Consider the following 13,088-nt stretch of genomic DNA (forward strand, 5'->3'; position numbering starts at 1 on the left):
AGTATTATAGCTTTGGATTGGTGAAATACCATCCAAGCCAACCTGAATTGAGTAAAAGCAACCCCTGTCGCTGGTGCTGAGGGTGCTCTGTACACGAGCTGCCGTCCACCTAAACTTGGGAACTACGCTGAGTTCTCTCCTTCTTTGCATAATTTATGCGTCACTCTATGCCTGCAAGGGAATTGTTTTGACTTATACTGGGTGCTCCCTTGTGTCTGGACAAAGCTAAACCTCTCTGAAGAGCTGTAATTACAGCAAAACACGTGTCAGGGGTTGCTTTTACTCAGTTCAGGTTGACTTGGATGGTATTTCACCAACCCAAAGCTATAATACTGTGCCTGGAGTGATAAATGGCTTCTGTCATTTTACAGCTCGGCGTGGATAGCACTGTGCTAATCCTATGCTTAAAGACTTTGCTGTATAAATGGCAAAAGACTTTGTCCATTTCTGTCTCGGTGTGGATACCATTGTGCTAATCCTATGCTTAAAAACTTTGATAGAAAAGCAGACATTTGAGGTGAGCAAATTTAGAGTGTCGCTGGTGTTGAGGGTGCTCTGTACTCGAGCTGCCGTCCACCTAAACTTGGGAACTACCCAGAGTTCTCTCCTTCTTTTTTGCATATATATTATCTACTGGCGGTCGCCAGTAGATAGTTATAGTTAGGATCGTGTTTCCATAGGAAATCTCAAAATTCTATTTTGAATAACTTTGGCGCCGGTTGACGAATCCTCGCAAAATTTTCAAAACTAATGGGGCGCTCCGCTCAACTCCTACCCTGAAAGTCTCGGGGTGATTCGTCAAGCGGGGGCCGAGAAAAAAGGGGGGTCCCAAAACGCGTTTTCCCCATGCATTTTTCCATAGGACCTTTAGTCGAAGGTACAGCCCGAACGGCTGAACAGAATTACTTTAAATTTGGCAGAGAGGTAGTCCTCAGGTCAGGGAAGTGCCTTTTGCAGGTCTGGTGTCAATCTGTTCAGTATTTCCTGAGAAAATAGCATTTAAAAGCATATAAATATCTATACGCGCGCACCGTGCGCACACCGTGCGCACACGGTGCCTTGCGCCAGCGAAACTCTGATTGGCTGTTAGATGTCTGTCAACATTCGAAATCGGTCGAAATCAGGAAGTGTCGGCCGCCATTTTGTGTGTCGGTATGAAAAAAAAAAAGGTGGAGAACGTGAAAAGGGGGCAGGGTAGGGAGTTCTTGACCCCCTAGCCTTTGTCAGGGGGTCACAGAAGGACCCCGAAGGGCGAAAAAATCTTTTTTTTTTCTAAATCGCGGGGTGCGCGCACCGTGCGCGCACTGTAAAAACCCTTAAAAAAGTAAAACACATATAAGAACGTGAAAAGGGGGCAGGGTAGAGAGTTTCTGACCCCCTAGCCTTTGTCAGGGGGTCCCTGAAGGATCCCGAAGGGTGAAAAAAACATTTTATTTTTTTAAAAAAAATTTGCGAGGTACGTGTACCGTGCGCGCACGGCAGAAAAAAATTTGAAAAATAGAATAAAAAAAAAGTTAAGTGTTTAGATATTAGGTGGCTCTAAAAAGAGCCCTTGTGTTAATGGAGGGACAGAAGAACAGAAAAATGAAAAAATGAAAAAAATTATGGCGGGGAGCATGAGTGCTGCTCCATCTTCCTCTCAGTGAGGTCAATACTGGTCTCATCAAGAGAAATAAGAGCATTGCAGTCATTGCACCGTGTATGCACCCTCTGAAAAGCAGGGTGTATATCCAGAGGAACAGTAGTAGGTGAAGCTGCCGCCGCAGATGAAGTGCTCGGCTGAGCTGCCGAAGATGTGCTCGGCTGAGCTGCTGCGGATGTGCTCGGCTGAGCTGCTGGAGGGTTTTCTCTAGCAGCTCGAGCAAAAGCCACAGGATGTAATCCTTCAACGTGCCTTAACATAGTGTGAATACTAAAAGAATATTTCTTAGTAGGATTCCCACGAGATAAGGTCGTCCCACAAATAGTGCAGGTGACTTTGGCAGCATTTACCTTCTTCTGCTCCTCAGGAAAAGTGAAAAACTGCCATATAAAAGAGTCTTTCTGTTTCCTCTGTCTCTGTGGCATAAGAGTCTCCTGCTCACTCCTAGAAGATGGCTGCTGCTCTGCCATTGTATCCCAAAAACAGTTCCGCTCCTTCTCCCAGGGAATCAGAAGTAATAATGAGGGGAGTGGGTGTGGTGTTGGAAGAATCTGCAACTGAAACTACTATCAACCAATGAAAAGTGTTGTTTCTTAATCACATGACTTGCCGTGCGCGCTCCGAGCGCGCGAGCTGCACGCACGGAGTACGCACGGAGCACGCACGGAGCACGCGCGCATGCATGCACGGAGCACGCGCGCATGCGCGTACGGTGCACACGCCCATGTTCGTACGGAGCACGCGCATACGGAGCTCGCGCGCATGCGCGAACGGAGCACGCGCGCATTCGCGTACGGAGCACGTACGCATGCGTACACCGTGCGCGCACCGAGCGCGCATGATGACGGTGCAAGCACCGTGCGTGCACGGTAAAAAACCCTTAAAAAAAAAGAAATATTAAAGTGTTTATAAGTTTATAGAAGATATTAACTATGCTGTTCAACTTTATCCAAATTCAAAAAAAATAAAAAGCTGAGCCATTCCAAATTACAGGATACAGCCAATCTACAACTATATACATAGGTAAATTAATGTAAAATAGATATATACAAAATATAATAATACATTCATAAATTAGCATTTAAAAAACCTTTGAAATTCACTGAAAAAACCATAGGTTTCACACACGTTATAGTTAGGAATTAGCATTTTAAAAACCTTAGAAATTCACAGAAAAAACCATAGGTTTCACACACGTTATAGTTAGGAATTAGCATTAAAAAGACATTGCAAATTCCCTTAAAAAACCATAGGTTTCACACATGTTATAGTTAGCTGGACATTTCACTCGTAAAAAACCAATGAAATTCCACCGTTATAGTTAGTTCAGGTAACTATAACTCACGCGACCGCAATCCAGTGCTGATGACGTCACATATTACATCACTGATGACATCATGCAGTGAAAATGTGTCTTTCTGTAAAATAAATATTTTTAATATATGTATATCTTGGAAGAATAAGTGGGTAAATAAGTGTCTAAAAACAGTGATGTAATATGTGACGTCATACCTTAAGGGCAATACTGACTTTGTAAGTATATTTTGCAAATAGCAATGGCCTTACTCTTTTGTGGGTGGTGTTTGTATTAACATGCCCCTCCCTGAACTCCTCATTATTCCTACCTAAATTCCTCCCATTTACTAATAGATATTCCCCATTTTCCCAGCAATCCTCCGTTCCTCTCACCTTCACTATTAAGTAGTAAACTTACATGTCCAGAGCTCTTCCCATGGAAAATATATGATATGTGGAGGTGGAGATTTCCACCTGAATGGTTTGTGAATTGCATTTTTCAATAAGTAGCACTACTGTAGTGCCACTTTACATACTACAAATGACAGTTTGTGAATCGGGCCAAAAGATTTTTTCTCATACTTTCTGTGACCCACATGTAAGCCAATACACAATAAAATATATGAACAGTAATACAGAGGAATACATGAACCAATTACACACATGAAATTATTTATGGTTTTGATCTGATAGATAAAGATAGATAAACACATACAAACACACGCACATTCATGCAAGAAATCAGTAAGTGCAGGAATTTAGAATATAACCGGGCCAGAAAGGTGTCAGAGTTCACCACAGCTGCTTTGTCTAACATGGTATACAGTGCAGAAATAAAACTACATTAGAAAGCTGTTCATACAAAACGATCTGTGATACCACCATTATATGCAAAATAATAGCCTGTCAGCCGATCTGTACCTCCCCGGGCTTTTGCAATATTTCAATAGCTCCTGAGCTCGTGCCCTTCCAGTATCCTGGCTGCACAGACCACGCAGGTGTAATCATTGGACAGAAGCGGTTACACACTTATATCTCCATCCCAATTCTGAAAGGCCACCCATATCTTAGGATATGTTTGTGTATTGGACTCCAGATCAATATCTATTTTCGCCGTTCTCCTTACTGCTCGTAGCCAGGCCATTCCTTGCGGTGGGAAGGGTTCAATCCATTTCTTGCAAATTAGATGTTAGAAAGCCATCTTGCCGCTTTTGCTGCTTTTGCACACGACACTGTAGTCACATGTTATTAATTGAGAAATGCTTGCTCGTCTTTGCTTCACATGAGAACGGTCTGTTGTTCACATCCCTAACAGTGAGCAGCGACCTTGGTCTGCACATTGTGTAAAGAAACAGTCTGGGTCGCTAGACGGTGCATGTTGTTGGGTTCAGGTTGATCGGCCCACTATTTAGCCATAACACGCACGCAGCTGCAAATACCTGAAAGTCGAGTGCTTTTAATATTGCAGGCTACATGCTTTAGACACATTCGGAAGAAGAGCTTTCCCAGGAGCAGAGTCTAAGCTGATCCTGTGATGTGATTCCACTAAGCTGATCTTTACGGTATGGGGTTCCCCATTCAAGCCTAGAGACCTTTTATTAGTAATAATAATAATATTAGTTTACTAGCGAAAGGAAGGTGGTGGTCATCCACTGTCATTTTATTATGATTACTCCTTTCATTTTCTATGGTATTGTAACTATGCTGATGGTTTTGATCTTAATCATTTGTCTGCTTATGTTAGCCAAAGTACTGCATATTAGGACACAAGGTTTATAAGATAAACTCTTTAAACTTTACCGTGTCTCTGTTTATTCTGTTGTGGACTGATATGAGAATAATTACGAACAGGTATTTCTGATTCCCACCATTCCTGAGAATACCCTAAGTCGCTTGTTCTGGGTTGTCTATACATTGGGACCACCGAGATAAAACTCGGAGAACGAATGGGACACTGATGCTGGTCGGATAAGGGGTTCTGGGTTCTGAGGAAAGTTTTTTTGGTACACCGCAATTCACTGAGGTCCTGGTTTCCTGTGCATGGTTCTGTGCATAAGCAGAATCCCTGCAACAGCACCTAATAGCTACCAGCCACATCCACCACTTTCAAAACCACATGTCCTCCATCACTGCTATGCCTCTTTCCATGCCTGCTTCAGCCTTTTGATTATCTTTCCATCCACCCATCCATACCTTACCCTAGCTATCTCTCTATGCACCTGCCTATCTATATAACTATCTATGTATCTTTTATCTCTCTATTCCTCTATCTATTAAACCTATACCCTGGCTTAGATGGTACTTTCTAGTTAAGCCGCCTTAGTTCAAGACAGACAGAGTTAAAATCTGGCAGCCTCTGATGGGACTCCTGGATCCTAGCCCATTAGTCGTTTTCAATTGGGAAGTATCTCCTTTAATTATTTAAATTTGAATGTAAAATAAGCAGTTTTATTCCAACACAAAGTTTGTTGAGAGTTACGGTAGAATTGTGCATCTGACATCATGTTGTGTTGCACCTCCCATTAGTGAGAGCTTTTTATATTGATGAAGAGGAAGATCTGGAGAACATCTGGAGTACCACGTCAACCTTCATCATCCTCTTCCTGTTGAGCCTCTCCTACAGCGCCACTGTGACCCTGTTTAAGGTATGTCAGCCATATGTAATGTTTAGCGATTTACAGTGCCCTTACAGGGCAGAAAAACAAAAACCGGTCAGGTTTGGTCCAAAGTGCAAAATTGGTGAGAATCGACAGTATGAGGACTATATGGTTACTAATGTGTGAGAAGTTGGCCTGGTATATGCTGGACACTAGTTAAAGTGGCCACCTTGCACCAGTACAATTCGACTCTTATGGTAGATACGTTTAAGACAACCTTTTAAAGAAAGCGATCCTAGTGGTAGCTGTGGAGAGCAGCCTTCAGGCTAAGTCTCAGAGGAATGTAAAGCAGCTTGTTTTACCTTATAATCTCTTGAATCACTAAATGAAAGGACACCACACAGGTATATATATATATAAAATATATATGTATTTATTACTAGACACACTCTACTAATTTCTTTATGAGATTAGAAGTCAAGGACATATGCACAAATCAACATTACACAACAAGTTAAGCACAAATATGGCTGGGGCCCTAGGGGCGTACCAGACCATATACTAAAAAAGAGGTATAAGAAGAACGACTTGAGAAGGGAGAAGGCCTAAGGTCTTCAGAAGCGATGGGGCCTCACTAATCCACCCAAGACAGGTAAGTAAAGGACCCACGGGAGACGCATGCAGTGTGAGAACACAGCTGCGGATCACGGGTGTCTTGACTCTTCAGCCACGAGGTCCAGGAGATGTCGACGATGACCAGAAGCTGGTTTCGGAGTGCCCACAAAGTTTGCAGCTTACTAATGTGTCGGCAACCGGACTGGAGCCAACAAGCCTTGGCAACAGCAAGTCTCATGGAAAGTGAAGAAAGTCAGCGGTACACACCAGCAAGGTCTGAGGGACTCACCCAGCAAGTGTAAGTCGGGGCAGGCCTGGAGCAACGAGGGGAGCCCTTTGGTTCTGTAGAAAAGTCTTCAGGGGACCCACAAGCCAACCAGCAAGGGATCACAAGGATTCCTCGGGAGGATACCCTCACCAGGAGCCCACGGTCACTCGGGGTGAGGTAGGCCTCTGATTTTCGAGGAAATCCTGCTGGAGGCTTGGGACACACGTGGACCAAAGCACAAGTTCGTAGACCATCGTGAAGGGGTTGCACTCGACAATAGTGCACGGTACCCGGGTATTGCTGTTCCTTGTCACTCGTGGGGTCCCCTCACCTCAGCTTTGCTGGGGACTCACAATGGCCATTGAGAAGTCAGGAAATCTACTTCTGGGGCTGCAGGGACTTCAGACTCTAGCGGGAGCGGGAAAGTTTGCGACCGTGGATGGAAAGTTTTGGTGCCTGACAAGCAGGGGAGTCACTCCTTGACTCTAAGGGAGATTCTTCACTCTTCCAAAGGTAGTGGAACGTCGAAGGTCCAGGATTCTTCTTCAGAGCGTCATCCAGGGATATCTAGTTTGCAATGGCAAGGGTTCCCTAACTTATAATACAAGGAAGGGAGGGACTAGCTCTATGACCCCTCCTATAGGAGGATCAGTGGAGTGGGTGGCTACAACCACTTCCATTTGTCCAGTTTCGTGCCAGAGCAGGGGCTGGTAGCCCCAGAACCGGTTTGAGCTGGCATATGCACAAAGGAGCCTACTGCTCCCCCAGTTCAGGACTTCAAAGCACTCTAGGAGTGCACCCACCTAGCCTCATTACACTAAATCCTGTCTGGAAGGTGGTTACACCTCCCTGTGACAGGATGCTTATTGTTGGGCCTCCTCCACTGCGCGTTTCGGTCAGCAGCAGGAGGGCAGCCCAGTGTCTGTGCTGGTGGCATCCATTTTGTGATGCCAGGGCTCTTTAGGATTCTACTGTGTTTCCACAGTGGGTACATGTCTATCCCTCTAGAAGGGTGGGATCATACTCCCACACCAGTTACTGGTGTGGAGGTATGATTCCAAAGCATTTGACACCAAACACGACATGTTTTGATGCACCCATCCCAAAGTTAGCATTTACCGCTAGGTTATAATGCACTTAAGAGTATATGGTTTAACTGCATCCACAAACAGCAACAGAGAATGGTCTCTGAGGTCTGCAGAAGGGCCCTGCTCAGGCAGAGGCACCCCATCACATGGAAACCAAGCACCCTGCCCTCAGGATTGATAGGGCCTGCCTTAGGGGTGACTGAAAGGTTTATATGTGTGTGTAAGGTGAGATATAGGGAACCTATACCTCAGTGAGGAGTGCTAACACTACCTCACCCAGGCTGCAGTAGCAGGCCTGTGGTGTCAGATTTAGTCTGCTTCCCAGGAGTAGCATAATACATGCTTCAGCCCCTGGTAGGCCTGTGAAGTACCTATGCCCTTGGTACCTAAGGTACCATATACTAGGGGCTCATAAGGTACCACAGTATCCAATCACTAGTGCATCTAATATGCACTCCAAGTTGTTTAGAGAGAACAGAGAGGCTGGGGCCCTGATTAGCAGGGTCCCAGCCAGACTATAGCCAGAAACCAGTGTAAACATCAGAAAAAAGGGGGGGCAACATAAGTGCAGATCCTACTCTCCTACACATCCCCCGCCCCCAAACGCAGGGACACTAAACTAACCTTGACCAGTTGAGTGGAAATACCTTGAGAGTCTATCTGCATTGGCATGTTGGGTCCCAGGTCTATATTCCACTGTATAGTCCATCCCCTGTAGGGAAATGGACCACCTTAAAAGTTTTGGGTTTTCACCTTTCATCTGTTTAAGCCATAGGAGGGGCTTGTGGTCAGTCTGAACTATGAAGTGAGTGCCAAACAAGTATGGCCTCAGCTTCTTCAGGGCCCATACCACAGCAAAGGCCTCCCTCTCTATAGCTGACCAACGTTTCTCTCTAGGGGTCAGCCTTCAGCTTATAAAAGCTACTGGCTGGTCTTGACCTTCATCATTCAGTTGAGACAGTACAGCTCCCACACCCAGCTCAGAAGCATCTGTTTGGACAATGAACTTTTTGGTGTAGTCTGGACTCTGTAAGATGGAAGCAGTGCACATGGCCTGCTTTAGGTCTTCAAATGCCTTTTGCCCGCTAGCTGTCCACTGAACCTTTTTTGGCATTTTCTTTGAGGTAAGATCATTTAAGGGGTCACTATAGATCCATATCACTTAACAAACCTCCTATAGTACCCAGTCAGGCCTAAAAAGGCTCTCACCTGTGTCTGGGTGGTTGGAGCAACCCATTCCATGATGGTTTGGATTTTGCTCTGTAAAGGCTGAACCTTTTCTCCACCTACAAGGTAGCCCAGGTATACAACCTGACTCTGCCCTATCTGGCACATAGTGGCCTTGATAGTGAGGTTTGCTTTTTGCAGAGCCTCCAAAACATTTCTGAGGTGGACCAGGTGATCCTGCCAGGAGGAACTAAAGACAGCAATATCATCTAGATAAGCTGAGCAATACGTTTCCATCCCTGCCAGAACCTTGTTCACCAACCTCTGAAAAGTGGCAGGTGCATTCTTCAAACCAAAGGGGATCACCACAAAGTGGTAGTGCCCACCAGGGGTTCAAAATGCTGTTTTGGCTTCGGCATCCTCAGCTAACCTGATCTGCCAGTAGCTAGCTGTTAGGTCAAATGTACTCAGATACTTGGCTGAGGCCAAAGTATCAATCAGTTCATCTGCCCTGGGAATTGGATAAGCATCAGTCCTGGTGACTGCATTGAGGCCTCTGTAGTCTACACAAAACCTCAATTCTTTCTTACCACCCTGGGTATGAGGTTTGGGTACTAGGACTACTGGACTAGCCCAAGGGCTATCTGGAGGCTCAATCACACCTAGTTCCAACGTTTTCTGGACTTCAGTCCTGATACAGTCCCTGACATGGTCAGGTTGCCTGTAGATTTTACTCTTGACAGGCAGACTGTCTCCAGTGTCCACCTCATGGGTGCACCAGGAAGTCTGACTAGGGATCAGGCTAAACATTTGTCTAAACTGTTGCAAAACTTGTCTGCATTCAGTTTGCTGATGATCAGTGAGGCTGCTTGCCAAAGCAACACCATCTACCGATCCGTCATCAGGGTTCTGTGAGAGCAGGTCAGGGAGTGGGTCACTTTCCTCCTTCTGTTCCTCATCAGTTGCCATGAGCCAGCCCATGTCAGTCCTGTCAACATATGGTTTCAGTCTGTTGACATGGAGCACCCAAAGGGGGCTCCTGGGAGTTCCAAGATTCACCAGATAGGTGACTTCTCCCTTTTGCTCAACAATTGTATGGGGGCCACTCCACTTGTCTTGGAGAGCTGCTGGGGCCACAGGCTCCAACACCCACACTTTCTGTCCTGGCTAGTACACAGTCAGCACAGCCGTTTGGTCATGCCAAGTTTTTTGTAGTTCTTGGCTGGCCTCCAGGTTTTTAGTTGCCTTCTTCATGTATTCGACCATCCTGGAGCGGAGACCAAGTACATAGTCCATCACATCCTGTTTGGGAGGTTTGAGAGGTAACTCCCAGCCCTCCTTCACCAAACATAATGGACCTCTTACAGGATTCCCAAACAGAAGTTCAAATGGGCTGTAACCAATCCCCTTCTGTGGAACCTCTCTATATGCAAACAGAAGGCAGGGAAGTAAAAGGTTCCATTTTCGCCTAAGCTTTTCTGGGAGGCCTTTAATCATTCCCTTTAGGGTTTTGTTGAAACGTTCAACTAACCCATTGCATTGTGGGTGATAGGGAGTAGTGAATTTATAATTTACACCACACTCCTTCCACATTGCTTTTAGATATCCTGACGTAGTTGGTATCTCTGTCAGATATAACCTCCTTTGGGAAACCCACTCTGGAGAAACCTCCAATGAGGGCTCTTGCCACCACCTCTTGCCATCACAGGGGCTGTGGTGGTCCTCAGGTGAATTACTTCTGGGTACCTGGTGTCATGATCCACTACCACCAGGATAAACCTGCGCCCAGATGCTGTTGGAGGGTCAAGGGGACCAACAATGTCAATCCCTACCCTTTCAAAGGGTACCCCCACCACAGGTAATGGTATCAGGGGGGCCTTTGTTGTGCCACCTGACTTGCCATTGGCTTGGCAAGTGACACAGGAGCGACAAAACTCATTTGTGTCCTCTGACATGTGTGCCAATGAAAATGTGGAACAAGCCTGTCCCAGGTCTTGTTTTGGCCCATGTGTCCTGCCAGAGGGATATCATGTGCTAGGGTCAAGAGGATTACCAACCTCCTGGTGGCTCCAGGGGTAGGATCTCTAGCCCCAGAATATAGGAGTCCCTCATCACAATAAACTTTATGGGACCCACTAACACTCCCAGCAGCCTCGGCAGCAGCCTGCTGTCTGAGGGGTTCAAGAGAGGGGCAGCACTGTTGCTCCTTACTCAGATCTTCCCTGGAAAGTCCCCCTGCCCCCAAGAACTCAACCTGATCAGGCCCAAGTCCCTCTGGGGCAGTTCCTTCTTCAGGATCTGCCTCTCCTCCCTCTGGAGGGGAATCTGTGATCTGAGACAGAGGGGAAGGCACTGCCTTAACCCTACTGCTCCTCCTCTTGGGTAGCATCTGGTCCATAGTTTCAGGATCCAGAGCTGGTTCAGCTTTATGCATTTTGGCCTGTGACCTGGTCACAGCAAAATACCTCTGCAGGTATGCCCAACATCTCAGCATGAGTCCATAACTCTACTTCAGACCAAGCTGAAGTCTCTAGATCATTGTCCAATAGACATTCGACAGGAAGGTCTGCACTGACTACTACCTTCTTGAGGCCAGTTACCCTTCCCCAGGAGAAATTCACAACTGCCAGACTATGGTTGGTCCTGACATTACTTGCATTGGTAACCTGGTACATTTCACCCAGGATGATCTGCCCAGGGTCCACAAGATCCTCTGCCACCATGGTGACACTAGCACCTGTGTCCCTGGAAGCCAAAGCCTGTTTGCCATTTATTACAGGCTGCTGTTTGTATTTGCCCAGATTACTGGGGTTCACTAGGAAGGACATATCAATGTCTCCATCACAAATCAGCAATGCCTGAGTGGGTACTCTGACTAGGCCAGAGTCCACTTCAGTACCCAGGGTTAACCCTACTACACCCTTATTCTGATTACCACCTCCACCAATAGCTGTACTAGGGGGAACAGTTGCCTTAGGGGCAGGAGTGGTGGTGGTTTGGTCTTTGGACTTGTTACAGTCAGAAGTCCAGTGCCCTTTCTGTTTACAGAATTTGCACCAGGGCTTCTTTTGGCCTTTTCCTTTGTTAGACTGTGAATCCCCACCAGATGCAGATTTTTGGGGCCCTTGTGAAGACTTCTGGTCTTTTGACTTATCCCCACCTTTCTCAGAGCCTTTAGTATCCTGCTTCTTAGTGTCACCCCTTGGTTCTGGGTTTTCTGCCTCACCCTGGTTCTGACCCATTTGTCTACCTTTTTTCTCAATTCTTGGGGAGAGGTCAGATCAGAGTCCACCAGGTACTGATGCAACAACTGATTTTGGCAATTATTAAGGATCTGTTCTCTCATCATAAGATTATACAATCCCTTAAAATCAGTAACTCTACTACCAACCAGTCAACCCTCCAGAGCCTTGGTTGCACAATCTACAAAGTCAGTCCAGTCCTGAGTCTGTGCTTTCTGGGTGTCTCTGAACTTCAACCTGTACTGTTCAGTGGTTAAGCCAAACCCATCTATTAATGCACTCTTCAAGACTTTATAATCATCAGCATCCTCTTCTCTAACAGTGAGGAGCTTGTCTCTACCTTTATCAGAAAAGGAGAGCCACATGATTGCTGCCCACTGTTTCTGGGGGACCTGTTGTACTCTACAGGTCCTCTCCATAGCAGTTATCCATTTGTGGATATCATCCCTACTCTGGTAGGGAGGAACAACCTTGGACAGGTTCCTATGGTCTGGAATGTCATCTCTGACTCTAGGGACACTGTTGCTGCCACCAGGGGGTTCTAGCCCCTCTTTTCTAGAAGCTCTCTGGAGCTCAAAGGCTTCTCTATCTAATGCCAACTGCTTGGCCTTGAGGGCAACTCTTGCTTTCTCATACTGCAGCAGTTTGTACATTCTTTCAGAGGATGTCTTCTCTTCTAGGAAGGTATAAGTTCCTCTGCTGGACAGATTCCCTGCCAGAGTGATATGAGTGGTCAGATTCCCTTGAAGGGGACCTATGCCTCTCTTCCACTCTGTCAGTTCTCTTAGGGAGATTTCCTCTGTCTTTTTCAGATCCCTGTGGATCTGGCCCTTCAACCACAAAGTCCAGGTCATCTTAATGTTCATCATCTGACCCAGAAACTATAGCTGACCCACCCCCTGATTCAGACCCCTTAGCTCCTAGAGCTAATTTAAGATCATCTGCTTTCAGCAGATCTATCAGGTGTGGTGTGGAGGGACTCTGTCCTATCCTCAGGTGCCTTGAAGCACACATGGCTCATAGGTCAAAGAAAGTTATGTCCTTATACTGAGGCTGGGTGGACCCACTGGTTACAACCCTTAAGGACATTCTAGTGTTGTGCAGTGTTGTACTACCTACACTAGTTTGTGGCCTACTGATCCTAGCTTGAGCTGTAGCAAGGCTGTGCTATCC

The 13,088-nt window shown here is 46.1% G+C and overlaps 2 gene segments (V, D, J or C); both read left to right on the top strand.

Annotated features, from left to right (window-relative positions):
* The window catches only part of LOC146869202 (Ig mu chain C region membrane-bound form-like), a 772,999-nt gene that overhangs the window by 716,626 nt on the left and 43,285 nt on the right, over positions 1-13,088 (top strand). The window contains 1 exon segment of the C gene segment in view: positions 5,465-5,583. Coding sequence covers positions 5,465-5,583 — 119 coding nt within the window.
* The window catches only part of LOC146869204 (immunoglobulin heavy constant mu-like), a 484,927-nt gene that overhangs the window by 63,792 nt on the left and 408,047 nt on the right, over positions 1-13,088 (top strand).

The sequence above is a fragment of the Triturus cristatus genome, chromosome 1_1, assembly GCF_964204655.1.
Source record: "Triturus cristatus chromosome 1_1, aTriCri1.1, whole genome shotgun sequence".
Classification (NCBI taxonomy): Eukaryota; Metazoa; Chordata; class Amphibia; order Caudata; family Salamandridae; genus Triturus; species Triturus cristatus.